The sequence below is a fragment of the Schistocerca gregaria genome, chromosome 6 (assembly GCF_023897955.1).
Source record: "Schistocerca gregaria isolate iqSchGreg1 chromosome 6, iqSchGreg1.2, whole genome shotgun sequence".
In the NCBI taxonomy this organism is placed as follows: domain Eukaryota; kingdom Metazoa; phylum Arthropoda; class Insecta; order Orthoptera; family Acrididae; genus Schistocerca; species Schistocerca gregaria.
The window spans coordinates 268,064,499-268,081,811 of NC_064925.1; the positions used below are offsets into that span (position 1 = coordinate 268,064,499).

At 37.7% G+C, this 17,313-nt stretch overlaps 1 protein-coding gene across 8 annotated transcripts in view; it reads right to left on the reverse strand.

Annotated features, from left to right (window-relative positions):
• Positions 1-17,313, reverse strand: part of LOC126278330 (proton-coupled amino acid transporter-like protein pathetic) — a 238,088-nt gene that overhangs the window by 12,719 nt on the left and 208,056 nt on the right. For all 8 annotated transcript variants that reach the window (XM_049978355.1, XM_049978351.1, XM_049978357.1 and 5 more), the window contains 3 exons: positions 13,355-13,505; positions 12,210-12,416; positions 10,611-10,886 (listed from right to left, as the gene is read on the reverse strand). In XM_049978355.1, coding sequence (XP_049834312.1) covers positions 10,611-10,886; positions 12,210-12,416; positions 13,355-13,505 — 634 coding nt within the window. The remainder of the gene's footprint in view (positions 1-10,610; positions 10,887-12,209; positions 12,417-13,354; positions 13,506-17,313) is intronic.

Below are 17,313 nucleotides of genomic sequence, written 5' to 3' on the forward strand. Positions count from 1 at the left end.
GGTGGAGGATCATGCATTTATATCAGAAAAGGAACACAGTTCAAATCTAGACATGACCTCAGTACAGTAAGTGAAGACAAACACATTGAAATATCAGCTATTGAATTATCAGGGCTCGATATCACCAAGAAATTAATCATTTTGTGTGTGTATAGATCTCCCAGTGGTAGTGTGGACACTTTTTTCAATAAATTAACAGAAGTTCTAGATAAAGTCTCAAGTACAAAGATCAACATAATTCTGTGTGGGGACATAAACATCAACACTAATATCATAAATGAATCCAGCAGCACCTTCATAAATATCCTTTAAAGTTTTGGCATGTCCCTATTGGTCAATAGTGCAACAAGGGTTACTACAATGACTGCATCAGTAATTGACCATGTGGCCACAAATATAGACAGGGAAAAATGTGATGTAGCTGTAAAAGATCTCGGACTATCAGACCATCTCTGTCAAATAACAACAGTAAAATCAGGCATCGAATCATTCCCTAAACTACAAGCCTATAAATGACATCTATCAGAAATCAAAATAAAAGATTTTTCAAAAGAACTAGAAAAACAAAGCTGGGATGAAGTGTATAAGGAAACCAATGTGAATATGAAATTCTCCAAATTCTCCACATTGTTTAAATTGAACTTTGAAACAGCATTTCCAAAAGTATGCATGACTGTATCAACATCTCACAAAAACAGATGGATAACAGCAGGTATTAAGAAGTCCTCTGAAACACTTAAACACCTCAGTTCCATGAAAAAGATTCACAATGATCCAGAATTCTTAAATTTCTATCATAGATACAAAAAGATTTATAGGAAGGTGCTGATTGCTGCAAAAAAGTCATTTAATGACAAAATAATATATAATGCAGAGAATAAAAGCAAAGCAGTCTGGGATGTTATAAAAAAGGAAACGGGGAGAGGCAAACAAACACAGAATAACATACTGCTAAGGGAGGGGGATAAGGTAATAAATGATCCACAACACTCAGCAAACTATATAAACGAGCATTTTTCAAGTATTGCAGAGAAGTTACAGCAAAAATTCCCCAAAACAAATATCAACACCTGCAAAAATTGTTGCACTAGATACAATGATGTTACTTCCAACCACAGAGAATGAAGTCAATAAAACTGTTCAAAAGCTAAAAAATAAAAAGTCAGAAGGCTTAGATGATGTACCAATGTGTGTACTGAAACAATGCATAGGGATTATACAAGGCCCATTAACAAATATAATAAATGAATCCTTCACATCAGGGACATTTCCAGAGCAGCTAAAACAGGCAAGAGTTGTACCTTTGCTTAAGAAAGGTAATGCAGAAGACATAGAAAATTACCGGCCCATTTCCCTGCTGTCAGCATTCTCAAAAATAATAGAAGCAATTATGAAAGACAGTTTAATGAATTATTTGAATAAATACAATCTTTTAAGCAAATCACAGTTTGGTTTTCGAAGTGGCAAAAATACGGAGTCAGCCATAGTAGAATTCACAAAAGTTGTACTTAATGCTCTTGATAAAGATGAGTGTGTCACAGGCATATTTTTGGATCTTTCTAAGGCTTTTGATACAGTCGACCACAAGATTCTATTAAATAAATTAGAAGCATTAGGAATAAGAGGGGTAGCTAATGACTGGTTTCGATCATACCTAACAGATAGGGTACAAAGAGTAGAGATAACACATACTTCAAATAGATCTAAACATTTAGTAAAATACTTATCAGAACCAAAACATATTAATATAGGGGTTCCACAAGGTAGCATATTAGGACCAATACTATTCCTGATATACATCAATGACTTTCCCAGTAGTGTTACTCATGGTGAGAAAATTCTCTTCGCTGATGACAGCAACATTATAGTCACTGAGAGAACAAGAGAACTCCTTACCGAGAAAGCAAATGAAACTCTCAAGGAAGTTTACGATTGGTCAATAAGCAACAAATTGACATTAAACATAAAGAAAACTAATGCCATGAACTTCAGTTTGAAGAGGAAAAATGACAATGTTAAATTAAATGTAGATGGCACCTCTATAGACTGTGTAACAAATGCAAAATTTCTAGGAATGAATATTGACTCTCAGCTGAAGTGGTGCGAACACACAAAGGTACTTGCAAACAGAATGTCATCAGCATGTTATGCCCTTAGAATTCTATCATCTGTGTGTAACATGCAGTGTCTTTTAGTTACATGTTATTCATATGTACACTCAATTCTTAGCTATGGCATTCTTTTTTGGGGAACAAATCCACAAAATATGAACACAATTTTCAAACTCCAGAAAAGAGCCATAAGAATAATAACCAGAAATAGTAGTCGAGCTCATTGTAAAGATCTGTTCAAAACACTGGGAATTTTAACTGCTCCATGTGAACACATTTACCAGTCAGTTGTACACATCAAAAGTAACATTGGCAATTACTGCACAAACAGCTCTGTCCATGACCATGCAACAAGAGATAGACTCAACTTACATTTACCAAGAAAAAATAAACATAAAACTCAAAACAGCATTTTCTACCAAGGAATAAAACTGTACAATAAATTACCAAAAGAGATTAAAGAAATTTCAAAAATACACTTATTTAAGAAGGCAGCTAAAAAGTATCTGTTATGCAATACATTTTATACATTGAAGGATTACTTAGATAAAGCAGATTAGGGGTTTGATAAAAAAAATGTTATACAAGCAAATAATAATAATAATGATGATTATAAAACATCCAATATTCCACATAACACCTTCACTTTATTATTTTTCTTCTTTTTTCCTTTCTAGAGACACTCTCCCCTCAAGCTATGCATAGCACAATACTAACACCTCTTCCTCTTTCTGAGCTCAACATCTCACTCATTATGAAGGGATGCTGACTCCGTTTTTCAGGATAGCAAATGGGAACTTGCAGTACAGAAAATGGCCCGATCACCTGTGTGTGTGTGTGTGTGTGTGTGTGTGTGTGTGTGTGTGTGTGTGTGTGTGTAGTGAGTGAAGTGTTATGAAACAATGTGTGTATAGTGTGTGCAGTGACTGATAGTGAAATATGAGTGAATAGTGTGGCATTACATTATTTAATGAGTTATTTGTAAATAAATTATTGTATACCAGGAGTAAAATCTAATGATTGTCTCTAACTAGAAGTCTGTAAATATATGTGTATACGAATTAGCTTATTGTAAATTGATCTAAGCTTGTAAATACTTTGACATGTCCTATATCCTTGTAAAAAGAGATCTACGGATGAATAAAACTACTACTACTACTACAGTTAGAAGCTGGTGAGCCTCAAGCAGTTGCAGGTGTAGACAGGGCACAACAAACATTCAGAAGCAAATTAAAAAGTAAGAATGTAGTGAAATCGAGAAAGAAAGTGTTGTTGTTAGGTGGTTCCCATTAAAGAGGTGTTGGCCAACTTTTGCAGGATGAACTAGGATCAGAATAACAGGTCACAAATTTTTTTAAAACCTAGTGCTGGAGGAGGTGACAGAGGATTTAGGGTCACTTTGCAAAGATTTCACTAAGGAAGACACTGTGGTTATAGTGGGTAGGCCAGGTAACAGTGCTGACAGGGATCATGGGTACAGTATAGAGTGTGACCTGGCAAAGATTGCATCAGCATCAAAGCATACTAGTGTTGAGGTTGTGTCTGTTCTTGGGCACCATGACTGACCTCATTCGAACCCTTCTGTCAAGAGAGTTAATTTGGAGTTGGAACGGCTGCTTATGTCGGATGTAGGTTCACACATTGATGTGGTTCCTGTTGATTATCTCAATAGCTGGGATTATACTAGGCATGGCCTTCACCTCAACAGGAAATGGAAGGGTTTGGAAAAGACCATTTTTTTAGGGTAGGGAGGACAGAAAGAAACCAAGTTTTAAGAGAGGTTAGGATTGAGACAAACCTTCAGTTTGAGAAAGAAACCCAAAAACATAATTCTAGCTTATTACATCAGCATAAATAGCTGTTGGTCAAGAATTTTCAACAATTTGGAGAAATTTCAACTATACCCAATTTTAACTCAGTCAATGTGAAATTTCAGCTATCTTTATTGCATCAAAATATTCAATGATTGAGAAATAAAATTAATGAATTAATTAACTGCATAGATGAATTAGAGTCCTCAAACCCAGCTGACATAATCTGCCTCTCTGAACATCATGTGACTGCTGTTATAGAACTTTTAAGCATTACATGATTTAGGTTAGCATCTCACTTTTGTAGAGCAGAAATGGTGAAAGGAGGAGTTGCCACATTCATTAGGAACTGCCATAAATTTAAGAACATTGACATTCATAAATTTTGCCTAGAGCAACATATGGAAGCCTTCACAGTATTAAGTGTATTTCAAGCACCTGCAGGTAACTTTAATTTGTCCATAAACCACCTTGAAGCTGTACTGGCCCATTTAACAAAAAAAAAAGTGGTTGCTAGTGACTTCAATCTAGATTTCCTTAAAGACTCTCCCAATAAGAACTTATTTGAGTTAGTAACACTATCATTTAACTTCATCCCCACTGTAATGTTCCCAACTGGGGTAGCCAATTGATCACAAACAGCCTTTGATAATTTCTTTATAGAACAGTCTAATGAACAAAATTATATTACAAAACCAGTAGTCAATGGCCCCTTAGACCATGACATGCAGTTCCTTCTGTTAGATGTTAGTACTGGACAGGATATAAAATCTGTTAAATCTGAACTCAAGAGGGTAATAAATAAGCAAAAAATTGATTATTTTTAGGACACTCCTGAGACATTCACTGGAGTGAATGAAAAATATAACACTTTTGCTAATAAAGTGATTACCTTATTTGAACACTGTTTTCCCCCAAAGCTAACCAAGGTTAGAGCAAAGTCTACAAAGAAGCCATGGATTACTCAATGAATAGAGGTATCATGTAAAACAAAAAACAGTTCTGAGGTTGATGCTACAGCACATTACAAGAAATACTGAAAAATATTAAAGACTATAATACTGACATCAAAGCAAATATATAACAAGTAAAAGATAGTCATATCAGGTAGAAAAATAAAGACAATATGGGATATAGTGAAGGAGGAGACCAGTACAGCCAGACATGAGAAGGGGCAAATAGCATTAAGAGTAAATGTTACATTGGCGACAGATATGTATAGTGTTGCAGAACTTTTTAACAAACATTTGACAACTGTTACTGGAAACATGGGGTTGTCAGGTTCTGTAGATACTGCTGTGGGATATCTCAGACCAGACATTTCAAGTAACTTCCATAATATGAATGTGACCCTCACTACCCCAGCAGAAGTAATGTCCATTATGAAATCTTTAAAATCAAAAAAGGCTAGTGAGTATGATAAAATATCAACAAAGTTAATTAAAGAATGTGATTCTGAGTTAAGTAACATATTAAGCTTTCTGTGTAACCAGTCGTTTATCAGTGGAATATTTCCTTCCTGAAAGGTTGAAATGTGCTGAAGTTACGCCACTGTTTAAAAAGGGGGATAAAAAAATAGTGTCTAATTTCACTTTAGAAATGGTAATTTACAATCAGCTTTATAACCATCTTATCACAAATAACATACTGTCAAAGTTGCAGTTTGGATTTTTAAAGGGTTCTGATATTGAGAGGGATATCTATGCTTACAGTGAAAATGTACTTAATTCACTGAACAAAATATTGCAGGCAATTGATTTATTTTGTGATCTGTCAATGGCATTTGATTGTGTAAATCACATTATCCTTTTAAGTAAATTAGAATATTATGGTGTAACATAAAATGCTGAAAAATGGTTCATATCTTATATCTCTGGCAGGAAACAAAGGGTGTTATTAGGAAAGAGACATGTATTAAGCTATCAGGCATCATCCAACTGGGAACTAATTACATGTGGAGTCCCACAAGGTTTCATCTTATGGCCCGTACCTTTTCTCGTGTATATCAATGACCTTTCATCAGTAACAATACCAGATGCCACTTTTTTTTTGTTCATGATACAAACATTGCAATAAGTAGCAAATCAATTGCAGTCTTAGAAAGATTGGCTAATAAAATATTTGTGGACATTAATAACTGGTTCCTTGCCACTTCTTTGTTATTAAACTTTGAAAAACACACTACATGTAGTTCAGAACTTGTAAGGGGTGTTCCACGAGTATGTGCCTAAAATACGATGACAAGCAGACAGGAGTAGTGGACACACAGAGTTAAATTCTTGGGATTACAGCTTGATAATAAATTCAACTTGGAGGAGCACAACCACACCACAGAACTGCTGAAGCATTTAAACAAATCTCTATTTGCAATGCGAATTCTGTCAGACATAGGAGATATAAAAATGAAAAAGCTGGCATACTATGATTACTTTCACTCCATAATGTCATATGGGATTATTTTTTGGGGTAATTCATCAAGCCACGCTAAAGTTTTCTGGGCACAAAAACATGCAATAAGAGTTATATGTGGTGTAACTCAAGAACATCCTGCAGACGCCTGTTTAGGAAACTAGGGATACAAACTACTACTTCCTAATATATTTATTCCTTAATGAAATTTGTCATTAAAAATATATTACTTTTTGAAACCAACAGCTCAGTTCATGGAATCAATACTAGAAATACGAATAATCTTCACATAGATTTAAAGTCACTTACTCTTGTACAAAAAGATGAGCATTATTCAGGAACACACATTTTCAATAACTTGCCAGCAGCCATAAACAGCTTAACAACCAAAGAAATTCAGTTTAAGAGAAGCCTAAAGGATTTATTGATGGCCAACTCCTTCATACTCCTTTGATTAATTTCTCAGTAGAACCAACTGTAGTAGTTCTATTATATGCTTGTTTGTTTGTTTGTTTTTTCTTCAGCCTACTAACTGGTTTGATGCGGCCCGCCACGAATTCCTCCCCTGTGCTAACCTCTTCATCTCAGAGTAGCACTTGCAACCTACGTCCTCAATTATTTGCTTGACGTATTCCAATCTCTGTCTTCCTCTACAGCTATTGCCCTCTACAGCTCCCTCTAGTACCATGGAAGTCATTCCCTCATGTCTTAGCAGATGTCCTATCATCCTGTCCCTTCTCCTTATCAGTGTTTTCCATATATTCCTTTCCTCTCAGATTCTGTGTAGAACTTCCCCATTCCTTACCTTATCAGTTCACCTAATTTTCAACATTCGTGTATAGCACCACATCTCAAATGCTTCGATTCTCTTCTGTTCCGGTTTTCCCACAGTCCATGTTTTACTACCATACAATGCTGTACTCCAGACGTACATCCTCAGAAATTTCTTCCTCAAATTAAGGACGGTATTTGATATTAGTAGACTTCTCTTGGCCAGAAATGCCTTTTTTGCCATAGCGAGTCTGCTTTTGATGTCCTCCTTGCTCCGTCCGTCATTGGTTATTTTACTGCCTAGGTAGCAGAATTCCTTAACTTCATTGACTTCGTGACCATCAATCCTGATGGTAAGTTTCTCGCTCTTCTCATTTCTACTACTTCTCATTACCTTCGTCTTTCTCCGATTTATTCTCAAACCATACTGTGTACTCATTAGACGGTTCATTCCGTTCAGCAGATCATTTAATTCTTCTTCACTTTCACTCAGGATAGCAATGTCATCAGCAAATCGTATCACTGATATCCTTTCACCTTGTATTTTAATTCCACTCCTGAACCTTTCTTTTATTTCCATCATTGCTTTCTCGATGTACAGATTGAAGAGTAGGGGCGAAAGGCTACAACCTTGTCTTACACCCTTCTTAATACGAGCACTTCATTCTTGATCATCCACTCTTATTATTACCTCTTGGTTGTTGTACATATTGTATATAATCCATCTCTCCCTATAGCTTACCCCTACTTTTTTCAGAACCTCGAACAGCTTGCACCATTTTATATTGTTGAACGCTTTTTCCAGAACGACAAATCCTATGAACGTGTCTTGATTTTTCTTCAGCCTTGCTTCCATTATTAGCCGTAATGTCACAATTGCCTCTCTCGTGCCTTTACTTTTCCTAAAGCCAAACTGATCGTCACCTAGCGCATTCTCAATTTTCTTTTCCATTCTTCTGTATATTATTCTTGAAAGCAGCTTCGATGTATGAGCTGTTAAGCTGATTGTGTGATAATTCTCGAACTTGTCAGCTCTTGCCGTCTTTGGAATAGTGTGGATGATGCTTTTCCAAAAGTCAGATGGTATGTCGCCAGACTCATATATTCTACACACCAACGTGAATAGTTGTTTTGTTGCCACTTCCCCTAACGATTTTAGAAATTCTGATGGAATGTTATCTATCCCTTCTGCCTTATTTGACCGTAAGTCCTCCAAAGCTCTTTTAAATTCCGATTCTAATACTGGATCCCCTATCTCTTCTAAATCGACTCCTGTTTCTTCTTCTATCACATCAGACAAATCTTCATCCTCATAGAGGCTTTCAATGTATTCTTTCCATCTATCTGCTCTCTCCTCTGCATTTAACAGTGGAATTCCCGTTACACTCTTAATGTTACCACCGTTGCTTTTAATGTCACCAAAGGTTGTTTTGACTTTCCTGTATGCTGAGTCTGTCCTTCCGACAATCATATCTTTTTCAATGTCTTCACATTTTTCCTGCAGCCTTTTCGTCTTAGCTTCCCTGCACTTCCTATTTATTTCATTCCTCAGCGACTTGTATTTCTGTATTCCTGATTTTCCCGGAACATGTTTGTACTTCCTCCTTTCATCAATCAACTGAAGTATTTCTTCTGTTACCCATGGTTTCTTCACAGCTACCTTCTTTGTACCTATGTTTTCCTTCCCAACTTCAGTGATGGCCCTTTTTAGAGATGTCCATTCCTCTTCAACTGTGCTGCCTACTGCGCTATTCCTTATTGCTGTATCTATAGCATTAGAGAACTTCAAATGTATCTCGTCATTCCTTAGATCTTCCGTATCCCACTTCTTTGCATATTGATTCTTCCTGACTAATGTCTTGAACTTCAGCCTACTCTTCATCACTACTATATTGTGATCTGAGTCTATATCTGCTCCTGGGTACGCCTTACAAGCCAGTATCTGATTTCGCAATCTCTGTCTCACCATGATGTAATCTAATTGAAATCTTCCCGTATCTCCCGGCCTTTTCCAAGTATACCTCCTCCTCTTGTGATTCTTGAACAGGGTATTTGCTATTACTAGCTGAAACTTGTTACAGAACTCAATTAGTCTTTCTCCTCTTTCATTCCTTGTCCCAAGCCCATACTTTCCTGTAACCTTTTCTTCTACTCCTTCCCCTACAACTGCATTCCAGTCGCCCATGACTATTAGATTTTCGTCCGCCTTTACATACTGCATTACCCTTTCAATATCCTCATACACTTTCTCTATCTGTTCATCTTCAGCTTGCGATGTCGGCATGTATACCTGAATTATCGTTGTCGGTGTTGGTCTGCTGTCGATTCTGATTAGAACAACCCGGTCACTGAACTGTTCACAGTAACACACCCTCTGCCCTACCTTCCTATTCATAATGAATCCTACCCCTGTTATACCATTTACTGCTGCTGTTGATATTACCTGATACTCATCTGACCAGAAATCCTTGTCTTCCTTCCACTTCACTTCACTGACCCCTACTATATCTAGATTGAGCCTTTGCATTTCCCTTTTCAGATTTTCTAGTTTCCCTACCACGTTCAAGCTTCTGACATACCACGCCCCGACTTGTAGAACATTATCCTTTTGTTGATTATTCAATCTTTTTCTCATGGTAACCTCCCCCTTGGCAGTCCCCTCCCGGAGATCCGATGGGGGACTATTCTGGAATCTTTTGCCAATGGAGAGATCATCATGACACTTCTGCAACTACAGGCCACATGTCCTGCAGATACACGTTACGTGTCTTTAATGCAGTGGTTTCCATTGCCTTCTGCATCCTCATGTCGCTGATCATTGCTGATTCTTCCGCCTTTAGGGGCAATTTCCCACCCCTAGGACAAGAGAGTGCCCTGAACCTCTATCCGCTCCTCCGCCCTCTTTGACAAGAAGTTGGCAGAATGAGGCTGACTTCTTATGCCGGAAGTCTTCGGCCGCCAATGCTGATAATTTATCAAAATTTAGGCAGTGGCGGGGATCAAACCCATGACCGAAGACGTTTTGATTATGAATCAAAGACGCTACACCTAGACCACGGGTATCATAGATTATATGTTTATTACATTATAAATAAACATTTTCTTAATTTTAAATTCAGAGCATTAATGTGATCTTAGTAAATGAGTGTTGTAAAATGATCCTTTAATATACTGTTCATAAAAAAAATTACAATCATTAAACTTGGGACGTCTGGAAGTTACATTGGCTTATTTGTTTTAATTGTAAATACTTGTCATGTATTATTGCTTTTGTGACATGCTCTACATGCTGGAGGACCTGCTCATTATGGATCAATTGGAATGAAAGTAAATCTAATCTAAATCTCATCTGACAGAAGATCTCAGTCGGAGGGAGCAAACTAGAGAATTTACTCTCATTATGAGCAAGGAGACGGGATAGGACAGGGGATGAAGGCGTGATTTTCATACCATCTTTACTGCCCCACTTTCAGTCTATTACCCTTATAAATCATGAATAAATACTCACCACGCCAATTCCTTCAAATGCATATATGGCAGTTCCAAAGTAAAGGGGCAGTTGTTTCCATGTAGCAAAGGCTTTGACAGATGATGTTCTAGGTAGCCCTTGTAGCATGTAGAAGAATGTAATGCCCAGGCCAGTCACAGTAACAATGGCAGCAAACAATGATATTGGTGTGAGGTACTTCAAGTTCTTCACCCAGTTTAGAAATATCATGGGAATCAATAATAGTAGAAGATATGCATCAATTCCTAGATGCCACTTGAAGTAATATGACATAACCTGAAACAAATTATTTAATTCATCAGTAAGAGTAAAAGAATGTACTACTTAGACTGTTTCTAAAGCGGTATCTTAAATTTGAAATACTTTACAACATAATTTTTGATAATACATATCCCTCATATTTCTGTAGCAAACAACAAAAGAGGTTACAAAATTATCACTTTAATTTTTAGATCTTTTGAAATTGTTACCTGCCACACAAAGAAAAATAATGACCACTACACAGTTTAAAAAACATTAGAAATTAGTTAAATAAAATAGAAAGAAACTTCCACATGGGAAAAATATATTAAAAACAAAGATTCCAAGACTTACCAAGCGGGAAAGTGCCGGTAAACAGGCACATTAAACATCATCTTGTGCCTGTCTACCGGCGCTTTCCCACTTTGTAAGTCTTGGAATCTTTGTTAGAAATTAGTTAGTTACATGTTCCATTGATCAGTCTTGCAGTTACCATTACTATGTAATGCACACAAGAATTTAAAAAAAAACTTAAAATTTTGATTACCTACCCCACTCCCTTAAGCGGCACAAAATGCATATATTATAGATATAGATTTATTTATTTCTATTCAAGAATTCATCTATGGTATAAAAGGGGTTGTCTAGGAGATATGATTTCAATTTATTTTTGAAACTATTCCTGCTGTCTGTTACACATTTTATTTCATGTGGTAATTTATCTAAAAGTTTTACAGCAGCATAGTATACCCCTTTCTGTGCCAAAGATATGTTAAGTAGAGCACAGTGTAAGTCTGTCTTTCTAGTATTATAAACATGAATGTCAGTGTTGTTTTCACACTGGTCCATATTGTTGAGAACAAATTTAATTACTGAGGAAATGTACTATGAGGCTGTTGTAAGAATTCCTAACCTTTTAAACAAATGTCTACAAGATGTGCAACTATGAGCCCCATAAACTATTCTAACCACTTTCTTTTGAGCAATGAGTACTTTTTGACTGAGTGCTGACTTACCCAAAATATTATTCTGTAAGACATCAGAGAGTGAAAGTATGCAAAGTTAAAGACTACTATACATTTTAGCTTTCAGCAAAAAGGCCTCCCCCTGAAGTAGAAAACACACACATATGTGCAGACGCACAAGCACGCATGTACATGCACATATGCACTTTTGACCACTATGGCTGGCTCCTTTGGCCTCAGTGGCCAGAGACAGTGATCATTCGTGTGTGAGTTGTGTTTGGATGGACTGTGTGTGTTTTTTACTTCAGAAGAGAAGAGATAATGATGATAATGTAAATAAAAGTAGGTAAAGACTTCATGTCATGTGAGGATAAGATGCGCAACTCTTACTTACATCTCTCAAATTGGCTGCCACAAATACAAAGTATACACAGCAGAACCCAAGTTGTGTTATACACAGAAAAACGTTTATCATAACTTTGGCATAGCTTGAGTACTTCCGAAGAGGTTGTGGTCCTGTTTGGAATGAAGTTTCAACTACATCAGAAAATCCCAGTGATGGTACTTGATTCCTTCTGCACAGTTCATGAGAGCATTTCACCTGCAGAAAAATGTTTATTTGTAAAACGTTCCTTACATGAAATATCTCCATCTAAGGAGAGTTTTAAACTATAGCAGATAAGAATATTCTAAGACAATTATGAGCTGTCCAAATAGTCTGAAGCCTGATTGCAGTATTATTTATCTGTGCATACGTTGACCCCTGAACTGGATAAAATAAGGCAATTGATGGAGTGGTCCAAAGTGAATTCCTTGGGGAAGGAAACCACAGGACATAAGTCTCTGAAAGATGTGTGGCATAGTCAGGAGTGGGGACCAAGACAACTGAACAATTGTACCATCCAAAATTATGAGATAAAACACTGCTACCCCTCCAAAACCACAGTTTCCTTTTTACACTGTACATACACAGTAAACACAATGGATTAAATGGACCAGTATAATCTACTGGCTTGTATTATTACCAGATCTGACAGCCCCCTTTTCTATGGGACTAGAGCAACCCACTTAAACATTAGTGTAAAAAACCCAATTTGAAATCAAGAAACACATGCTTGCTACTGTAACCAGAGCTTACATTTGTCATAAATGTCATGCCACATAAATGACTGAGGCAGATTTTCAGGTACAGCCATGATACAAATTTGAAAGTTGGTGGTCAAGCACCTGAAACTAAAGTAGGGTACATTATTATGACTGGTTGGTACAATTATTCTGCCACCCTGTTGTCTCCTGTTTGCTGTGGTACATCAGCACCAAATGCTTACGTGTATCTTATGTAGCCCACTACATCTCATTCCAGTTAATAATAGATATAGTCAGTGAATTATTACTCTCAAACACAAAGAGTACCTCACTGAAATGAATAAGGTAGCAATATTTTCTATGGGAGATGATTCTTAACATGAAGTAGTGCCACAAGAATAAAAATAGAAAACAGTTATTACAAGAATTGTTCTCGAAGACAAAAACACTTACCAACATGTGCATACAGTGAGTGCAGATCACCCCCATCAAGAGAGTCCCAATTGTTCCCACAACAAGCCCAGCATTCCTAAATGCATCTGGCATAGCTAAAATTCCAGTGCCTATATTTCCCTTCAGTAAGTGAATCATTGTATCCAAATTACTGAAACAATAAAAATATATATAACAGATAATAAATGCCAAAGTAGGTTATATCAAATCAAATGTCATACAGTACAATAAATAAAGCAGAATTTGTTCTAAACATTAAAAATGATATCTGTGAAATATTTAACATCTGTATGTACTGTAAAAATAAAGTTTCTCAGCTGAAAAAAGTCCACAGTTACAATGGAAGCAAGTACAACAATCAACTACATCCATCAACAGTCTCCTGTACTAATGTGCAGTGGAACAAAACATAAATTATATTTATCTATGTGTGACACTCCAAAAGCATTTCTTTACACCTTTTCAGTGCATACAGAAGCTGATCTGTGCATAGAGAGAGCAGTACCTCACTATCTGGTCAATTATATTTTTAGTAGATCATGTACTAATGCCACACAGTCTCATGCAATAGCAGTCTGAAGTTGAAACGATATCCTTAAGAGAAGAAACTCTCAAATCTATTACTGTGGCAACAATCCAGTCGAATCAGCTTTCATTCAGAATCTCAGGATAATACAAAAGTCAGATTGTTTATACTGTATCTTAATGACTAGCATAACAATTGTATCAGTTGAAATTATGTAAAAAAAAAGACTGCTTAGATGTCACAACCAGCACAAAGATACGTTCCAAGGTATCTGTGAAAACTATACAACTATCAGCAATATCCAACTCAATTTGAGGTATACGAGTTCATGTAGTTACTCTTTGATTTCAAGTAAACAGTTAATCATTTTCCTGGTACTTATGATCCAGTATTTTCATAAGGGGCTAAACAGATACTCACAGTCCAGACATGTTCAGATTGAAGGCCAGTGCTCACACATTTGTTAAGGCGTAAGGCGGGTTAAATGATGTCACATTACCACCAAATTTCACCACAGTTCAGCCCAACACCACCACGGACATGTCACTCCATGAGATGGCTGTCACACTTCTCATTACCCATATCTCACCCCTTCTCTTGAAACCATGCAGTTTTGTTATGGATGGGTGAGGAAATCATTTTGGACATCCCACTGCTCATAATCAACAGGTTTCAGGTGCCATAAAGGCCATGAATGAAACGATTCCTTCCCTTGGAGCATTCACTTTCACACATCCTGGGGTCATAAAGGAACGTTTGCAGTGTGACATGCAACAGCAAAACTTTCTTGACAACGTTTGACACTGCTGTCACCTCCCAGACAATTCAACCCTTCTCTGCAGACATTGCAGGGCTGTGCCCTCTCTGACTGTGATCTCACCCATTTGGAGTGAAGTGTGTCACAATTTTTTGATCTTGTATACAGGGTGGAACCACTAGGGACCACTCAAAATCATCTGACGATGTTTGAACATGATTCAAAGTGGAAACCAGTGTTTATACTTTCTCATTCTTATTTTCATGTGGTCTGTGAACGGAGAGAGGGAGGGGGCGTGATCTTTATACATTTATGAATAAAATGTGAATGGTCCCTCTAAGATCCCCCCAGTTCGGCAACAGCCTCGGTGCCACCCATGCACCATTCTTCGGCACTTTACAAAAGTCTCTGCACAAAGATACCCGTTCACTTATCGCTATTCACCGGCACGACAGGCAACCCTCTTGACACCACCACCTGCTAGCCACATGCAAAATTAGAGGAGCTTTGAAAGGGATGCCTATACTGTACAGGAATAGCAATCCATGGATGGGTGTGTCTGTACAGAGACACTTTCCAAATCCCCAAAGAATGTGCAAAGGTGACATCAAGGATGTAGCCAAACTGCCAAACTGTGGGGGTCTCAGTGAGACCCTTTGTCATTTTATTCATGGAAGTGTCAATGTCATACCTCTCTGTGAAAGGAGGTACGAAGAAGCATGAAACACCCTTTCCTGTATTGAATCTTGTTATATTTCGACAAATGGTTTTGAACTGTCGTTTGGTGGTTGCACCCCATATACCAGAGCAAAAATGTCATCACACTACACTCCAAAGGGGTGAGGTCATGTTCAAGGGGGATGCAGGGCCATGAAGTCCTAACAGAAAGGTTGAATCGTCCGGAACAAGGTTGTCAAAAACTTAGTCTCATTGCTCGTAGCACTGCAAACTGTCATTTTTACCAAGAAATGTGCAGAAATGAACATACCTAGGAAAGGGGTGTTTTCACTCAAGATCTTTAAGGCACCTCCAGAGCCCTTTTTGTATCTATTCTGAGCAGGGGTGTGTCTGACATGTTTTCCTCAGGCACTTCTTAGAAAATGTTGATTTCAACTCTACATGCTGTGGTTCTGATTGCCGTCACATAGTTGTCACGAGAAGAGGCAAGATGGGGTACAAGCAAGTGTGACACACCTCCCTAGGTGTGACATGTCCACTGGGCAGAATTGTGGTGTAATTTGGTGAGAATGTGAATTCATTAACCAACCTTACACCTCATAGACATATACTTCTAAGCACTGTCCTTTTCACTGAACATGTCAACACCTTGCTGCTTGAAGTGCCACAGAGGCCAAGGGTGTGATGTCACAGATTGCCATACTTTTGCACCATTCAGAGGAATGGTGTAGGCACCTTTGAGCCAATTTTTTTAACTTCCTGCATAGCAACAGGAGTAAATGACGAGTTTCATAAAAGTGATCCTTTCATTTTTTGTGCCAAGGAAAACATTTCACACACACCCCTGCTCAGAACTGACACAAAAAGGCCTCTAGAAGTGCCATGAAAGGCTTGAATGAAAATACCCCTTCCCAAAATTCACAAATGGGTACATTCTTACTCTACTGTCAGCATACTGGTATTTGGCTGAAAAGATCTGGTAGCTAAGCAATGGCCCAGCCTATATGCTTGTGGAGGGAGTGAATATATACACGATGGACATCAATAAAACTGAGAAACCGCAGAGATGGATTCCTGACTGGAAACAGAGGAAAACAGGTCCTATGAACACATGTCCGGAAATGCATTGTTGCCTCAGTAGATGTCGCTGACAAATGAAAGTTCCTCTGACCAAAGCCATGTGTTCCTTGAGTCCTGCATGCTTTGTGATAATGTGTACTGTAAGCAGCAGTACAATCTGGTATTCATGTTGGGAACAAACCGAGATGGTGCTTCTGCATGGCCAAGCACATGGAAACAGTCGAGAGGCACAATGCTATACTAAAACAAGTACCCTCATAAACACCAACTACATAACACAACTTTTCAAGCTCTTTTTGGGCATTTGTGTGATCATGGATCCTTTCAGACAGACAAATGTGCAGGGAGGCGGGGGAATGTGAGTGCATCAGATTTGGAGGACTGGGTTCTGCCTCTTGACCATTCCATCTATTTGGCCATAAATAAACACCATCTCAGTTTGTTCTCGACATGAATACTAGATCATTCTGCTGCTTACAGTACTCTGCGTCAATCACACAGCCTGCAACATGCAAGGAACATACGGCACGTGGTCAGAGGAATTTTCATTTGTCAGCACCATCTGCCCTCCATTTCCTGTCAAGAATCCGTCCCTGCAGTTTGTCACTTTTATTAACGTTCACCTTCTACATTCTGTGTGTGTGTGTGTGTGTGTGTGTGTGTGTGTGTGTGTGTGTGTGTGTGTGTGTGTGTGTGTGTGTGTAACATTCTGAAACCTATAAAAAATCATTATCATCTTATATACAGTCTGCAAGACAATTCTTAAAACACGTATGAGTTTTGCCTCAACGTGTGATCGCTGAAATACCTAAAAAGTTCTTGAGAAAATATTGGTAGTGCTTCACTCTCTGAGATTCAGATATTTTTGAGGTAACTGACTTTTTGTAGTTTTGTACAAGAATATTTTCTTAAACAGAG